Source organism: Salvelinus sp. IW2-2015, linkage group LG18 (genome assembly GCF_002910315.2).
Source record: "Salvelinus sp. IW2-2015 linkage group LG18, ASM291031v2, whole genome shotgun sequence".
NCBI lineage: Eukaryota > Metazoa > Chordata > Actinopteri > Salmoniformes > Salmonidae > Salvelinus > Salvelinus sp. IW2-2015.
Window position 1 is genome coordinate 58,938,444 of NC_036858.1, and position 18,854 is coordinate 58,957,297.

The 18,854-nt window shown below is 44.6% G+C and overlaps 1 protein-coding gene across 3 annotated transcripts in view; it reads left to right on the top strand.

Annotated features, from left to right (window-relative positions):
• adkb (adenosine kinase b) overlaps nt 1–18,854 on the top strand; it is a 272,625-nt gene that overhangs the window by 85,996 nt on the left and 167,775 nt on the right. For all 3 annotated transcript variants that reach the window (XM_024007874.2, XM_024007873.2, XM_024007875.2), the window contains one exon: nt 18,139–18,311. In XM_024007874.2, the coding sequence (XP_023863642.1) occupies nt 18,139–18,311 (173 nt within the window). The remainder of the gene's footprint in view (nt 1–18,138; nt 18,312–18,854) is intronic.

Here is an 18,854-nt window from a genome sequence, read left to right on the forward strand (position 1 = left end):
ACAAATCAAATCACATTTTATTGGTCACATACACGTGCTTAGCAGATGTTATTGCAGGTGTAGCGAAATGCTTGTGTTTCTAGCTCCAACAGTGCAGTAATATCTAACAATTTCACAACATATACCTAATACACACAAATCTAAGTAAAGGAATGGAATTAAGAATATATAATTATATGGACGAGCAATGTCAGTGTGGCATAGACTAAGATACAGTAGAATAGGATAGAATACAGTATATGCATATGAGATGAGTAATGCAAGATATGTAAACATTGTTAAAGTGACTAGTGTTCCATTATTAAAGTGGCCAGTGATTTCAAGTCTATGTATATTATATATAACAGTCTGATGGCCTTGAGATAGAAGCTGTTTTTCAGTCTCTCGGTCCCAGCTTTGATGCACCTGTACTGACCTCGCCTTCTAAATGGAAGCTGGGTGAACAGGCAGTGGCTCGGGTGGTTGTTGTCCGTGATGATCTTTTTTGCCTTCCTGTGACATCGGGTGCTGTAGGTGTCCTGGAGGGCAGGTAGTCTGCCCCCGGTGATGCGTTGGGCAGACCGCAACACCCTCTTGAGAGCCCTGCGGTGCAGTTGCCGTTCCAGGCAGGGATACAGCCCGACAGGATGCTCTCAATTGTGCATCTGTAAAAGTTTGTGAGGCTTTTAGGTGCCAAGGCCAATTTCTTCAGCCTCCTGAGGTTGAAGAGGCACTGTTGCGCCTTCTTCACCACACTGTCTGTGTGGGTGGATCATTTCAGTTTGTCAGTGATGTGTACGCGGAGGAACTTGAAGCTTTCCACTTGCTCCACTGCGGTCCCGTCGATGTGGATATGGGGGTGCTCCCTCTGCTGTTTCCTGCAGAGAGAGGTTGGGGTCAGAGCCAGGGTCAGCCACAGTATAGTAGTTTTCTACTGTTGTTATATAATAATGGTTCCTGTAGCCTGTACAGTGCACTACTGTTATTAGTCTTAGACAAGATGAGCGGTTCCAGTAGTTGTAAAGTGAAGTCAGTGTTTATTGAACTCGTTGGCCTTACTTGTTGGTGTGTTATGTATAGACTGAGACCCTACATCCACTAGCTAGCACTGAGAAAACTGTATTAAAATTGTGTAATGTTATTTATGCTATGTTGATATTACCTTGGTGCTTCTTTCTGAAAGCAGTCTTTTGTCGGTCTGTACACATCCAGTGTGAGAGCAAGACTCTCAGTGGTGTTGACTGAAAACTCATTGAACCTTCAGGGCCAAAGCTGACAGGGGCTGCATAGGTGTGTGTGGTATGTTTGCGGTGTGTGTGTGGTATTTGAGAGAGAGAGTGTGTGTGTGTGTGTGTGTGTGTGTGTGTGTGTGTGTGTGTGTGTGTGTGTGTGGTGGTGTGTTGGTGTGTGCTGTGTGTGTGTGTGTGTGTGTGAACAGCCTATCCTGTTCCCTGAGTCTGAGCCCCTTCACATATTAGTGTATGTAGTGCGGATGCTGCTTGCTCCGAAATTGGTTTGCTTTTTACCTCATAAGGAAAGTTGGCTTCGTCTACAGCCGCTCCTTTCCAAACAGTGTGTGTGTGCGCGCACGCGTGCATGACCAGAATCGTCTCCCTGTGCCCCACTTTGAGGTTTTGGTTTCACATGAAAATGTATGTGTGTGTTTACACTATAGCGATACAAATATATGAACTGTATTCAGATACTTTATAGGTCTTCTGTTTATGATATGAAAACCGTTCAGACACTGTTAGTCGATATGAGATCCATTCCGGTAATAGTCTATTTAACAGGCTATGGGCTCAGTCAGGTGAGTCGGCCCTGCCTAGAGACCAACACTTAAAGATTATTGCAGTACGGTAATTTCCAAAAGAGTGCATTCAAAATTTGAGTTTGAGTGAGATCGTATTCTGTTTCTGGTGGAGTGCAGAGAGGCTTCTTGGCACACGGAACAATGTCTAAATAGTATTCACATTTTTCATTTGAGATGGATTTGACTGGAGTATATTGTCCTGCAGTCTGGCTTTGGCTACCGAGCTGTCAAAAAAGAGGCTCAGACACAGAGTTTCAGCATATTAACTTTACTGGCATAAAGGGTGTTGTATCTGGCAAGGTGAATAGGCCGTTTTGAGAGATGTTTTGATGTAACATATATGGAGCGGTACATCTGCCTCAGTCCTTGGTGTTTCTCTGTAACCTGCAAAGCGTTAAATAGCCCTGTAATATTTTCCTATTTTCTTATGGCTTTATAAATCACGCAGCATACTAAGGCTTCATCATAAATGCTACCCTATTCCCTACATAGAGCTCTGGTCAAAATTAGTGCACTACTTATGGGCCATGGTCAAACGTAGTGCACTATATAGGGAATAGGGTGCCATTTGGGACGCACATCAAATCATTAGTATGGATGGAATCCAGAGGTCTAATGGCAACCAGGCTGCTCTCAAGTCACTTTGTTATTACAGCAATCCCAGCGAAAGTAAAGGGGGGTAACTGGTGCTGAAAATGTAGATTTGATTTATAGCGTAGCTTGAATTTATGTCTAACTTTCTATTTTAGTCTGTAAGAGCGCTGAATTGATCTTTGCCCAATTTCTCACTGAGAGGCCCGCAACATCTGGAAGTGGGAACATCTTTGTATCGAATAGACATAGTTACTACTACTCCTCGTCCTTTGGGTGGTTCTGTCTCTCTCTCGCTCTCTCTTTCACACTCTCTCACTCTGAAGCGCCAGGAATTTACACCTGTTGGGGATATAGCTTTACTATGTCTGTTGTATTGGATTCAAGTCTGTCTGGGTTCTCTGAGAAGGTATCAGATGCTAATACTGCATATAATAAATGGTTTCTGGGGAGGAGACGTGGGGAGCAACAGGTCACACTGTAACTCTCTGTCTAAGCCAATCGCCCGGGCCCATATTCAGAGCCTCTCAGAATAGAGTGCTGATCTAGGATCAGGTCACCCCATTTATTCATTTTGATTTAAAAGCTAAAACTGATCCTGGATCAGTACTCTGAGGCGCTTTGTGAATGCAGGCCCTGAGCTGCTGTCACATTTCATATTAGGTCTAGTAGTGCAGAAGTGAAGCTGTAAAGCTTAGTCATGATTAACACTGCTTTATATTGTTAAATGCTACTTGATAGTATCAGTATCCTCTGTGTTTGACCGGCAGTACGGCGGGGATATAAATAACTTTTATTTGCAACGGCTAAAGTGCTTTTATTTATTGCAAGTTCTCAAACAGGATGTTCACGAGGATGTGAATATACTGCTCGCTGTCTTTCTCCCCCTCCCTCTCCCCGTCTCCAAGCCGAGCGTGCAATTTAATCCTTGAACACCGTATCCTCCTCGCGTTATCTACATGAAGCGATGATATGTGTATCATTCTTTATGGTTTCATAATAACTGCCTTGTTTTTCAAAGCTGGTACAGTTGCCATGCGGTTATTTATCACTGCTTGGTTCACGGAGATTAATGAACCATAACTTTTTCTGGCGGAGTCGAACCCCGCCTGGCATACCCAGTGGTTGCGTCCCAAGTGGCACCATATTCCCTATATAGTGCACTACTACCAGAGCTGTGGGCACTGGTCAAACGTAGTGTACTACAGTATATAGGGAACAGGGTGCTATATGGGATGCAGAGACAAAGACTACACCATCAGCTGAAGGTATTTGGAAGGTTATCATCGCCATAACTCTAAAATAAATCTCAACTTTTTTCTACTATTTGTTGTTGATGCCACTGCAGCATACAGCTAGTAGTTATGACTGTTATTTTGCTCCTGTACGCGCTCTCTCTCTAAGCCGTCAGAAAGAAACACAACTTCTTTAAGCCATGCCGACTGGGTTGATAAGGTAGAATTTGATAGTGCTGCCTCGCCTGCCTGCAAACTCTTGGAAAGTTCAAAGCTGGCAACTGTTCATAAATCTTCTTGTTATTACCTTGTGCATCTGTCTGGTACTCTCTTTCTCGGCTTCCAGGTGGAGGCTGATGATGTGCTGCTGATAAGCACTGCAATGTACTCTTTCCCCTCGCTCTCGCTCTCTCGCTCATTTCAATTGAAGGAGCTTTAGTAGCATGGGAAACATATGTTAACATTGCCAAAGCAAGTGAAGTAGATGATAAACAAAAGGGAAAATAAATAAATATAAATATGGTGTTYTATTTACAATGGTGTTAGTTCTTCACTGGTTGCCCTTTTCTTGTGGCAACAGGTCACACATTTTGCTGTGATAGCACACTGGTATGTCACCCAGTAGATATGGGAGTTTATAAAAATTGGGTTTGTTTTCTAATTCTTTGTGGAGCTGTGTAATCTGGGGGAAATGTGTGTCTCTAATATGGTCATACATTTGGCAGGAGGTTAGGAAGTGCAGCTCAGTTTCCACCTCATTTTGTGGGCAGTGTTCACTGCTCACTGAGCCTGTACATAGTCAACGCTTTCCTTAAGTTTGGGTCAGTCACAGTGGTCAGGTATTCTGCCACTGTGTACTCTCTGTTTAGGGCCAAATAGCATTCTAGTTTGCTCTGTTTTTTAAATTCTTTCCAATGTGTCAAGTAGTTATATTTTTCTTTTCTCATGATTTGGTTGGGTGTAATTGTGTTGCTGTCCTGMGGCTCTGTGGGGTCTGTTTGTGTTTGTGAACAGAACCCCAGGGCCAGCTTGCTTAGGGGGCTCTTCTCCAGGTTCATCTCTCTGTAGGTGATGGCTTTGTTATGGAAGGTTTGGGAATCGCTTCCTTTTAGGTGGTTGTAGAATTGAACAGGTCTTTTCTGGATTTTGATAATTAGCGGTCAGCCTAATTCTACTCTGCATGCATATTTGGTGTTTTATGTTGTACACTGAGGATATCTTTGCAGAATTCTGCATGCAGAGTCTCAATTTGGTCTTTGTCCCATTTTGTGAATTCTTGGTTGGTGAGTGGACCCCAGACCTCACAACTATAAAGGGCAATGCTTATTTTCCACCATAATTTGCAAATAAATTCATTAAAAATCCTACAATGTGATTTTCTGGATTTTTTTCTTCTCATTTTGTCTGTCATAGTTGAAGTGTACCTATGATGAAAATTACAGGCCTCTCTCATCTTTTTAAGTGGGAGAACTTGCACAATTGGTGGCTGACTAAATACTTTTTTGCCCCACTGTATAGTTTTGTTTGTGCTTTAGGGCAACAGTGTCTAGATGGAATTTGTATTTTTGGTCCTGGCAACTGGACCATCATTTTTGTCTTACTGAGATTTACTGTCCGGGCCCAGGTCTCGCTCGCTCTCTTTCTTTCTCTTTCTCTGTCTGTCTCACTCTCTTTCTCTCTATGCATAGGTGTTACTTCTCTCCAATACTTACCCACAATATGTGCATGCTTGCATTTTAAATGTGTTTTGTCACCTGCAGTCATCCAATTTGGTTATGTCTATCAATGTTACAATTAGATTAGGCATACTAGAATGTAAGATTCATTCACCCACCACCAATAGCAGCAGTAGTACTTTCATCATGGCTTATTTTCTAAGGGCTTTAATTTGTTGAATACATTTCCTCTTTAACCTGTCGAGGAGAAGGAAGCCATCCATGCATTGTCCTTGATCCGCCTGTGCTGGAAGAAGATTCACTTTGTTAGTGCAATGATAGGCCTTTACTGCAGGCAACCGGCTGATTGAATGGCATCCTTCTCAAGGTCAGGCTTCAGTTAAGAGCTATTTTCTGCTTACCTGTGCAGCTCGACAGCCACTGTCTCTATCCCAAATGGCACTCTATTCCCTACCTAATCCACTGCTTTTGAACAGAGCCCTATGGGCCATAAGTAGTACACTGTAGAGAGAATAGGGTGCCTTCTGGGACTTAGCCACTGAATCTGCACACAAACTGCCTTTACAGTAACACAGACAGACTGGCTTAGCAAGAGGAGAGGCTCATCCCAACTGGTAACATGAAGGGAAACCTCTTCGCCTGCAAAAAAATGACACAAAGGGAGGAGAAATGTAATAATTTGGATTTTATACTACACCGTGTGAAGACATTGAGTTTCAAGTTGTTTTAATTATATCCTCCCATTATTTTCATATGTCAACTGAAGCAGCCTATTACATAATCAGCACACCGTGATCATAGGCTTAAGGTCAGGGATCAAAAGTCATTTTGGCCTCAATGTTACTTTCCTCTTCTTGTTTGGAATGAGGTGGCAAGATGTATTTCTACAGATGTCAATGTCCAGATAACTATCAACAGAATTCACCCTAATTCAGTTTATATGCAGACACTTAGTCTACATACAGTTGACTATGCTCTATGTGATATAGTGTGGTAGCACAGCATTATCTGACCACTATTATCAAAGTTGTGATATAATGTAGCGTTGTAGTAGGTCAATGATGGAAATGGACGGATATGATTTGAGATGGACTAGACCGTGTCTGTTCTGGAACGCTCTAGTGCTCTAACCCGAGGCATAGCCATGAAGATGTATTCATTAACTAACTGTCTTCAAAGCTCTCACATCTCACAAGACGACAAGCTGTAGTCAGACACTCATTAGGCTCCACTTCCTCTCTGGTCTCTAAAGCAGCTAATGTTTTGAAGTGAATTTTCTGCCCTGCCACATTAGATGTTGCCGAGTCTGACCCTATGCTCTGCGCGCTAAACCCTCTACCCGCCTGTCATTTCATTTGGTTAGTGTGTGTGTGTGTGTTTTAAAAACACTCATCCTGGCTGACACCGATCACCTGGCGCTGTCACCGTAACCACGGGAGGCCCTCGACAACCTGACACGGTGACGAGATCAAATCACAGTGATAATCCACCGTACCATATGCGGGCGGAAACCGATTCACCTGCCTCCACACACACACACACACACACACACACACACACACACACACACACACACACACCACACACACACACACCACACACACACACCACACACACACACACACACACACACACACACACAAACACACACACACACACACACACACACAGAGAACAGCTGCACTCCCACCAGCAGGATAGATGGATTGTACTGAACACTACACAGCTCCACCAATAGGATTAGCAGGTTTAGGCGTCTAAAGGTCCTCCATGTTCTCCTTCTTCTTGTAACCAACCCCACAAACACCTAATGCTGCTTTATGATCAGCTAATTCCCCCACATACACACACATACAGGCAAACAGGTGCACCCTCACGCGCGCACACACACACTCCCATGGATCTAGTTGTGTTCGTGTGCGAGCTTGTGTCTGTGTAGTTGTTTATTTCTCCTATCTCCAGTGGCCCTAGATGGGTATCTTTGTAAGCTCTGCTCTGCTCTGCATAACTTCTTTAGACTCACTCAGTGTATCAGAGCTCACTCCTCAGGTGTACTACTACACAGTAAACAGTAGCAGCCAGGTAAGAAGGCCTCTATTGTGGCACTGAGAGAGATCTGGGGGAGTTTGGATCAGATTGTGACTGAGACAACATCACCTTGTTTATCCGGTAAACAATTCAACCCCCGAGTGCCTAAAAAAAAATCAAGGCTGCGTGTTTAACAAGAGAGCAGCGGAGAGAGAGAGAATCTAGTTTCCTCTTCTAGATAAACCTGGCGCCGGGAGATAGCAACACATTGACACATCTCTGATTCTCATGCAGCGCAAAGATACTACAGAGAGGTGTGTGTGTGTGTGTGTGTGTTGGGGAGTGTTTTGCATGCTAGCTCACTGATCTGAATTTGCCCTTTGATACCTGTGTGAAGAGGAGAGATGGAGAGAGATAATGACATTCTTCCTGTGCTTAGAATCACAACCTGTAGATTGTCACGTAGTTGTAGTGTAGCGTCATCTGGTTTGATCTTCATCACACACCTAAGAGACATCCCTGCCTCCCTCAACCCTCTGCTGATCTAGGATCAGGTCCCCCCTGTCCATATAATCGTGTTTATTATGATCTAAAATACAAAACTGATCCTGGATCAGCACTCCTACTCTAAGATGCATTATGAATGCCAGCCTTCTCTGGCTGGGCGTGCTGGTGCCATGTTGTGGCCAGAGAACAATTCAACAACACAACATACATTCTTCCCAGGGACGGATGCTGCATCATGGCGCCCCTCTGATCCAGAGAGATCTTTGTCAGATTTAGAACATGGTTGATTACACCGAGGCAATCTTATCAGATTCAGCTTTACTATGATATTCTCCTAGTTGCCAGTAAATAGTGGTAACAGTGGGGGGGGGYAGTGTATAAGGCAACCGGGTAACATCACTTACAGTAAAAGATGCCATGTGGTCTGCTGAGAGATGAGCCTGATATCCATGTCCATGCTAAGAAAAACTATTGTGTAATTGTATAGATTTTTGAAATGTGTCGTTCATATAGGGAATTATGTTATGCTGTCTGTGTTCATTAGAACAAGAAAAAGTCTGAGTGATTTGACTGCAAACAACTTCATGTTGGAGAGGAGCGTTTATCCATGTCTTTGACTGATAATCAGCTCGTTATAGTGTTGATCATTTTCATCTCTCTCAATCGCTCTCTCCCTCTTCATCACTCTCTCTCTCGCTCTCTCTCAATCACTCTCTCCCTCTTCATCACTCTCTCTCTCGCTCTCTCTCAATCGCTCCCTCCCACTTCATCACTCTCTCTCGCTCTCTCTCAATCGCTCCCTCCCTCTTCATCACTCTCTCTCTCTCGCTCTCTCCATCTCTCTCTCGCTCTCTCCCTCTTCATCTCGCTCTCTTTATCTCTCTACCTCCCTCTATCATAGCAACAGAGACTGTTAATGGCTTTGGCAGCAAGCCCTGATAATCAGCTTGTTATCACGTTGATCATTTACAGCTCTCCTTCTCTCAACCTCTCTTCCATAGCAACAGAGACTGTTAATGGCTTTGGCAGGGAGCCATGGTGGTGACTGGCGAGTAGAGGAGAGTAACGGTGTCAAGACAGGCAACACTACTTAGGCCTGTAGCTATAGAGCTATATAGTATTTAATACTTCCCTCCACTCCAGGTCCCAGTCCCCACCCCACTTATCAGAAGTGAAAAAAACAACAACATATGCAACCCCTGAGCGAGCGGCGCAAAGGAAGCGGTGCCCTAGCCCCCAACACGGCTAACTGTGCATGAAATTGAACTGATCAACTAGCTATTGACCAGAAGCTCAACCCCCTAAGAGGAAAGGGGGAAAAAGCTGCCGGCTGTGTGTTACCTGATTGACTGAAAACTCCTCGGCCGGTTGGCTTTGATGGCTGGCACTTTACAGGAAAGAGTGATTTAATGGAATCTGCCAGACCTCATCAATGTAAGGGCTTCTTGACGGGCCCCCTTCACTCTACCTTCGACCCCCGCGGTCTCTGGTTTATAACGCATCAGTGACAGGGGACAGATGTTGTTGTTTTATATAAACCAACCAGGATATTGTTTCACCTCTGACTGGACTCTTAAGGACAGAGCTGTGTGTGTGTGTGTGTGTGTGTGTGTGTGTGTGTGTGTGTGTGTGTGTGTGTGTGTGTGTGTGTGTTGTGTGTGTGTGTGTGTGTTGGGTGTGGTGGTGTGTGTGTGTGTGTGTGTGTGTGTGTGTGTGTGTGTGAGAGAGAACAGCCTGTCCTGTTCCCTGACCACCCTGGAGCCAGAGCTGAGCCACTTCACTGAGGAGGCTATTTTAGTCCTCTATAAATAGCCTATTGAATTTAGCCAGCTTGATAAGCCTATAATTAATGTGGCCGTCATTAGGTACGGACATGTTCATCTGTAGAGGACTCTGCTGCTGAGGGGAGTGTGTGTGTGTGCGTGCAACGAGTCTTCACTGCCCTTGTTATAAAGGGTGAACTCAAGTGAACTGGACTGCTGTGATAACTGTTATAGAGGGCTTACTGGCTGTGGCTGGATACCAGACATATTGCCCTCTGCTTCTGTTGGGGGTGCAAAGGCCTTTTGTTGTGGAGCTGTAGGATACAACACAGCCTCATCTATCAAACCCAAAGCCCTGTTGTGATGCACGGAGACGGAGTCCTCAGCGGATCTCAGTTCTATTGCATTGGAATTGCATCATTAATAGTGCAGCGATTATTCTCCAGAGCGACTCACAAGAAACTCCATTGACCCCTAGGGGAGGACTAGAAACCAGACACAGGCTGCCTCCCAAATAGCACCCTATTTCAGGGCCCATAGTCAAAAGTAGTGCACTTTATTGGGAATAGGGTGCAATTTTTAGCAGTTAATCAATATACAGCAGGGAGCAGGAGAAAGACAGAGGGGGGAGAGAGAGAGTGGGGGGGGGGGTAAAGTGACCGAGTGAGATGAGGGGAACGAGAAGGAGCGAGAGGGAGAAAGTAATAGCTTATAGTGTTAATGACAAGCAGTCAGTCTGAAGCGGCTCAACTCCCAAACACTGGTGCTACTCTCCTCTCTGTCTCCTCGTCTCATCTGGCCTGCGTCATTACCCTCCTGGAACCTGCCATGCGGAGTGACTGCTATCTGCCTCTTCTTCTTCTCTCTCCCCTCTCCTCTTCTTCCCTTCTTCTCTCTCTCCTCCTAGTGAAGACTGGCAGCTGTTGGATGTTGAGGGGAGAGGGGCTCACAGGTCAACTCCCAAAGTGGGGCTCCGCGCATCCACAAGATGTCATAATTAATATCTATCTGGGGGGCCCCTGGGCTATGAGAAGGCGGAGGGAGGATAGGGTGGGTTGTGGATAAATGGAAGCCAAACAGTAAAATACACCAGACTTCTTATTCACCATTTAACATAATGTATACTCATCATCATCACTTTGCCCTCAGCTAGTAGGATTCCATATTCTGTATGTGTCTCAAATGGCACACTATTCACTATATAGTGCAGTACTTTTGATCAGAACCTTATGGGCCCTTGTAAAGAAAGTAGTACATTATACAGGGGATAGGGTACCATTTGGGACGCATTCTCATTTCTTTACTCTAGTATTTGCATGGTGTTCTCCTGCCGCGTGTGTCCGTACCTAGAGATATTCCACAGTGGTATACCAGGGGAACTTATTCATCTTTGGGGACCGACCAGTGTTTTTCCTAGTTAAGCAAATATACATTAGCCACACAGTGTGAGATACAGACTCCCTCCCAGCACCTTGAGAACAAGCTGTTATTTCTCTCTGTGCTCTCTCTCTCTGTGCTTTCTCTCTGCTTTTGCTCCCTCCCCCCTCTCTCTTTCCCCCTCTATTTATCTGACTCTCTCTCCCCCCTCTATCATACCTCCCTATCTTTCTCTCACTCTCTCTATCTCTCTGACCCTCCCCCCTCTCTCTCATCCCTCTCTCTCTCTCTAACATGACGCCTGGGGCCAGATCCCTCTCTCTCACTCTCTCTCCCTCCCTCCCTCTCATCCCTCTCTCCCCCTCCCTTTTTCTCTCTCATCTCTTCTCTCTCTCTCTCTCTCTCTCTCTAACATGACGCCTGGGGCCAGTTCTCTCTCTGTCTCATCTGCTGCTTAATTTCACTGGCGCGGCCCTCGTAATGAAGCGCCTTGATGTACATTTGCCAATTTCTGCCTGTGCCACTGCAGTATAATTGGGATGTGACTGAGCATGAATACCCGGCGCAGGGTTGGTTGACCTCCACACGACCCTACAGATAATGCTTTGGTCATAATAGAAGTATTATCTCCCCTAATCTGGGAATGGATAGGGGTTGTCTGCAGGGTTCCTGGGATGGAGATGGAGGCTGTGTCCCAAATGGCAGCCTATTGCCTATTATAGTGCATTGGCTCTGGTCAAAAGTAGGGAGCTATTTATGGAATAGGGTGCCATTACAGACACAGTTTTGAAGATTAATTGGTCTAACAACCTACAGTACTCCTAGGCAGGGCTAAAATAATATAGCATTTTTTCCCCCACATGCTTGTACTGACAACGATATACACATATTTATTAGGGATGGGCACCGTTATCCAGATATCCGAACGGACGTTAGTATTCAATTACTTGAGTGAATGTTTATTTCTGGAGATATATTTTTGGGCGCTTATTTTGAAAAAGCATTGTTATATACATAAGCAATAAGGTCCGAGGGGGTGTGGTATATGGCCAATATAGCACGACGCAAAGCGGAGTGCCTGGATACAGCCTTTTGCCGTGGTATTTTGGCCATATATCACAAACCCCCGAGGTGCCTTATTGCTATTATAAACTGGTTACCAACGTAATTAGAGAAGTAAAAATACATGTTTTGTCATATCCATGGTATACGGTCTGATTTATACCACGGCTGTCAGCCAATCAGCATTCAGGGCACGAACCACCCAGTTTATAAATGTTATTAGATTATCCTTGTGACATCACACACARGGCTATGCCATGACATTTGAAATACTTAATGTAATAAAACAACAAACTTTTGAAAATGTGTTTTATAACGTGTGTTAAGCTCGTTAATTACAGGCACGCACTTATAACAGAGTTTCCACCAGATCCGACACAGATAAAATGCAAAACACTCACCAGAAAACTTTTTTTGTAACAGAATCAACCCTTTTCACCCGCCACCTCCACCCACCCCACCCCCCGCTAACTCTGCCACCGCTGCTGAAAATAATCCTAGGGGAAACACTGTTCATCATGCATCCTCAGAGGGGCGGTAGGGGCCCCTGAATGGCCCTTCTCTATTCCCACCTGAGGCCTACAAATGAAGGGGCCTTCTGTGCTCCACACACACAGCTCTGCTCGCTGTAATAGCTGTGTCCCAAATGGCACAATATTCCCTATATAGTCTATTACTTTTGGTCAGAGCCCTATAGGTTTAAAGTAATGCACTATATTTGCAAATAGGGTGCCATTTGTGACTGTGACATTGTTTATAGCCTGCAGCACCTGACTGGCTAGCTGACCTTGGTTTGGGAGCTCATCACTGCAACATTGGTAAAATCAGATTGGACTTGACGTGTACCCCAGCCACTGACCTTGATAAGTGTGTGCGGTGCCTGTAGCAGGAGGTCTTGGGCGAATAAGTGTGTGTTTGTGGTTCTTTTTGTTTATCTGCATGTCTCGATGTGTGTGTCGCTGTGTACGTCACTCTGTGTGCGTGTGCATATGTTTGCGTGTATATGCGTGCTTACGCCTGCGTGGGTTTGTCTTCGTGAGTAAGGAGGCTGAGGGGAATGAAGCATGAGTCAAGCCAACACATGGCAGGGACATGGCTCGACACATGGCAGGAACATGGCTCGACACATGGCAGCGACATGGCTCGACATATGGCGGAACCGTCATCTCTCTAATTACTGTTCATTTTGCGTCTCCCAAATAGAATCCATTAAACCCCAAACATACCGAAGCCACTCGGTCTAAAAGCACACCTGAACCGTGCTTCTATGATATTTTCTCCACACTGTTTATTTCTGGTTACTTACCAGAGAGAGAAGGATATGGAGAGGGCGAAATGGCAGGAAATCAAGGGAGAGGAAAAGAGCGAGAGGGAGGGAGTGAGAGGAGAGAAAAATAGCGAGAGTGATCGAAAGAGGTAGAGAGATTGAGCATGAGAAAAATGTCAGGAGAGATAGAGAAGAATGGCAGGAAGGAGAGAGACAGAAAGGAAGAGTATCTGAGGATGAAAATGCATTTTTCTTTCTTTCCCACTGAGATGCTATTTGGTTGTGTGAAATGATTAATTTCACACGTATACAGGTCATCCCTGGAAGCAGCAACATCTCATTCACTAGGGGCCCCAGTCAGCAACAAAACAGAACACGAGCCGTCTAGATGGAAATTGAGCAAACATCGCACACACTCACAGTATACACACACAGACGATACACACACAAATGAGAGACACCACACACACCAGTACGTCAATACATCTTTGGAGGTTAAACCGAGAGTAGGAGGATGAGAGCAGCTCCTCTCACACCAAGGTAAAAGTCACCCAGTACATTAGGCATGTCAGTACCAGGAAGTAACAGCGGAGCTCCTAACCAATCAAGTGTCCCTGTTAGACAGGTACTCTCTCTTTCACACAGACTACCTATGTTTGCAGAAGCAGGATGGCGATGAAACCTTGAAATATGGGGTTTGTGTAAATAAGGATGTGGGACTGTTTTTAGCTCAGTGTGTGTGTGTTGTTGTGTGTGTGACTAGAGTGTGGAGGAGAGCCTTGGACAGAATAGAGTCTCTGTGTAGAGTGGGACAGTTATTGGTTTGTTTAATTCTGTTACTAGCCTGCTGCACATTAAATAAAGCTATATCTTTCCATGAAGCTATGTAAGCCATCAACAAACTAATTTTACTCTGACACTTCCTTCTCCATTTCTTTAACTCTGTTTAACATTTCTCCCTGTCTTTACATATTTGATGACATTAATAAACACCTTGTATATAATATACTATGCAAGAGAGAAGACAATGAGGGGCAATGCATATGATGCACGATGCGGAAGGTGCCCAGGATGATGATAATAATAATAAATGCCATTCATTCTTTAGACTCTAAGCCCTGTCTAAGCTGGGGGTGGGGTGGGGGGGGGGGGTTCTACTAAGCTACAGTGCATTCAGAAAGTATTCAAACCCCTTCACTTTTTCCACATTTTATTACGCTAGAATTATTCTAAAATGGATTAAATAGTTTTTTCCCCCTCATCAATCAACACACAATACCCCATAATGACAAAGCAAAAACATTTTTTATTTTTGCAAATGTATAAATAAATAAAAAATAATAAAAAATAATCACATTTACATAAGTATTCAGACCCTTTACTCAGTACTGTTGAAGCACCTTTGGGAGCGATTAACAGCCTTGAGTGTCTTATTGGGGATGACGCTACAAGCTTGGCACACCTATATTTGGGGAGTTTCTCCCATTCATCTCTGCAGATCCTCTCTAGTTCCTCTCAGGTTGGATGAGGAGCGTCGCTGCACAGCTATTTTCAGGTCTCTCCAGACATATTTGGTCGGCTTCAAGTCTGGGCTCTGGCTGGGCCACTCAAGGACATTGAGACTTGTTCTGAAGCCACTCCTGRGTTGTCTTGGCTGTGTGCTTAGGGTCATTGTCCTGTTGGAAGAGTTTAAACTTAATTTTCATCAGACCAGAGAATCTTGTTTCTCTCAGAGTCCTTTAGGTGCCTTTTCATGTTCATTTTCCTGAGGAGTGGCTTTCGTCTGGTCTGATTGGTGGAGTGCTGCAGAGATGCTTGTACTTCTGGAAGGTTCTCCCATCTCCACAGAGGAACTCTGGCGCTCTGTCAGAGTGACCATCGGGTTCTTGYTCACCTCCCTAACCAAGGCCCTTCTCCCCAGATTGCTCAGTTTGGCCGGGTGGCCAGCTCTTGGTGTTTCAAAACTTCTTCCATTTAAGAATGATGGAGGCCACTGTGTCCTTGCGGACCTTCAATGCTGCAGAAATGTTTTTGTACCCTTCCCCAGATCTACAGTATGCCTCGATACAATCCTGTCTCGGAGCTCTACGTACAATTCCTTCGACCTCATGACTTGGTTTTTGCTCTGACATGCACTGTCAACTGCTGGACCTTATATAGACAGGTGTGTGCCTTTACAAATCATGTCCAGTCAATGGAATTTACCACAGGTGGACTCCAATCAAGTTGTAGAGACATTAAGGATAATCAATGTAAACAGGATGCACCTGAGCTCAATTTCGAGTCTCAGAGGCTCAGTTATTATTTTTTTATTTATTATTCATTTTATTTTTTTTCTAAAAACCTGTTTTCGCTTTGTCATTATGGGGTATTGTGTGTAGTGATGTGAAAAAAAAACACATTAAATGCATTTTAGAATAAGGCTGTAACTAACAAAATGTGGGAAAAGTGAAGGGGTCTGAATACTTTCTGAATGCACTATATGGAAATGTTTTAAGCGGTCATCACAAGGAATTTTTTGCTTCATAATTTTATAATTGTATGACCCCTTGATGTATCCAAAAATATTTTGGGCCCTACTGCTATTAGCCCATAGAAAGCATTGAATAACAAATTCACTACATGGAACAACAGATCGTCCTCCAAAAAATCTAAAGGAAGTTTGTTCTGATGTGTCTGTCCTATATCTGAGAGATAACAGTATAAGAAAGATCGGGATTATATATATATATATTTGCCCAAACTGTTCGGACGCTACAGACGATTTTGTGAGAAGAACGATTTTCGGGAAGTCTCATCGTCTGACAAAGACCGCTCTAACTCTGTCACCTTTCACCGCAGATGCTGAAGTGCCACATAGGCGAATGCAGTGGATTGAGACGCATCCAAAAAAACAGATCTCTAGCTTAAACTGACAGATTTTTATGGAGATGTTTGTATTATGCTGATTAGATTTTCGCGGTGGCACAGACATCAACTTAGGGGGTTAAGCAGATGCTTTTATCCAAAGTGACTTAGTCATGCGTGCATACATTTGTTATATGGGTGGCCCCAGCGGGAATTGAACCCTTGGGATTTTAAGTGCTATGTTCTACCACTGAGCAACACAGGTCAGTATCACTAATCTACTAACGTGGATAATGTACTGACAGTTTCTCTCCTGTCCTTCTGTAGTGGATAATGTACTGACAGTTTCCTGTCTCCTCTGTAGTGGATATGTACTGACAGTTTCCTGTCTTCTCTGTAGTGGATAATGTACTGACAGTTTTTCTCCTGTCTCCTTGTAGTGGATAATGTACTGACAGTTTTCTCCTGTCTCCTCTGTAGTGGATAATGCACTGACCGTTTCTCTCCTGTCTCCTATGTAGTGGATAATGTACTGACAGTTTTCTCTCCTGTCTCCTCTGTAGTGGATAATGTACTGACATTTTCTCTCCTGTCCTCTGTAGTGGATAATGTACTGACAGTTCTCTTCCTGTCTCCTCTGTAGTGGATAATGTACTGACAGTTTCTCTCCTGCCTCCTCTGTAGTGGATAATGTATGACAGTTTCTCTCCTGTCTCTCTGTAGTGGATAATGTACTGACAGTTTTCTCTTCCTGTCTCCTCTGTAGTGGATAATGTACTGACAGTTTCTCTCCTGTCACCTCTGTAGTGGATAATGTACTGACAAGTTTCTCTCCTGTCTCCTCTGTAGTGGATAATGTATCTACAAGTTTCTCTCCTGTCTCCTTGTGGGATAATGTACGACAGTTTCTCTCCTGTCTCCTCTGTAGTGGATAATGCACTACAGTTTCTCTCCTGTCTCTCTGTAGTGGATAATGTACAGACAGTTTCTTCCTGTCTCCTCTGTAGTGGATAATGTACTGACAGTTTCTCTCCTGTCTTCTCTGTAGTGGATAATGTACTGACAGTTTCTCTCCTGCCTCCTTCTGTAGTGGATAATGCACTGACAGTTTCTCTCCCGTCTCTCTGTAGTGGATAATGCACTGACCGTTTCTCTCCTGTCACCTCTGTAGTGGATAATGCACGTACTGACAGTTTCTCTCTGTCCTCCTCTGTAGTGGATAATGCACTGACCGTTTCTCTCCTGTCTCCTCTGTAGTGGATAATGCACTGACGTTTCTCTCCTGTCTCCTCTGTAGCGGAATAATGCACTGACAGTTTCTCTCCTGTTCCTCTGTAGTGGATTAATGTACTGACAGTTTCTCTCCTGTCCTCTCTGTAGTGGATAATGCACTGACAGTTTCTCTCCTGTCTCCTCTGTGGTGGGATAATTACTGACGCATTCTCTACTGTTCTCGTCAGTAGTGGATAATGTACTGACCGTTTCTCTCCTGTTCCTCTGTGGTGGATAATGTACTGACAGTTTTCTCTCCTGTCTCCTCTGTAGTGGATAATGCACTGACAGTTTCTCTCCTGTCTCCTCTGTGGTGGATATGTACTGACCGATTCTCTACTGTCTCGTCAGTAGTGAATAATGTACTGACATTCTCTACTGTCTCGTCAGTAGGGGGATATGTACTGACAGTTTCTCCTGTTTCCTCTGTAGTGGATTAACGTACAGAACGTTTCCTCTCCGTCTCCTCTGTAGTGGATAACGTACAGAACGTTTTCTCCCGTCTCCTCTGTAGTGGATTACGTGTCAGAACGTTCTCTCGTCCGTCTCCTCTGTAGTGGATATAGTACAGAACGTTTCTCTCCGCCTTCTCCTCTGTAGTGGATAACGTACAGAACGTTTCTCTCCCGTCTCCTCTGTAGTGGATAACGTACAGAACGTTTCTCTCCCGTCTCCTCTGTAGTGGATAACGTGCTGACAGTTCCTTTCCTTTCTCCTCTAGTGGATGATCCAGACGCCTCACAAGGTGGCCACGTTCTTCGGCTGCATCGGGACGGACCACTTTGGAGAGATCCTGAAACAGAAGGCTGAGGAAGCCCATGTAGACGCTCGCTACTACCAACAGACCCAGGAGCCAACCGGAACCTGCGCTGCCTGCATCACCGGGGACAACAGGTCAGGCCTCGTCCAATCAGCTCTAAGCTAAGCAACACCGGTTGCGTCCCAATAATCTCCTTCTCCTGAAGTGTGCCCATGTTCACTTCCCGTCATGGATTTGACTGGTATTGAAACTCCCTCCCTCTAGCCCATACCTACACCAATCCAATGCTTTTAAATTAAGTGGGGAGAAGTGAACTAGTGCACACTTCAGGAGGAAGGAGCGAGAACCTGGTGTAAGTCCCAATTATCTGTCCCCCAAGAGTAATTTTGGTTCATTTCAAGTTCATAGAGTCGTTAAATGGTGACGGCTCGTCATACGTAAATGCTAGTCGGTCGTCTTTCATCAAAGGAAAGCACTTACTGTACATTCCTTCCACTTTAGTGGAACCTTGCTGCCCCAGTGACTCGTCTTGTCACCCATCTACAGTACAGGCTCAGGCTGACACAGAGGATGCGGCCCAAATGGCACCCTATTCCTTACATAGTGCACTACTTTTGACCACAACCCCTCTTGGCCCTGTTCAAAAGTATTGCACTATATAGGGAGTAGGGTGCCAT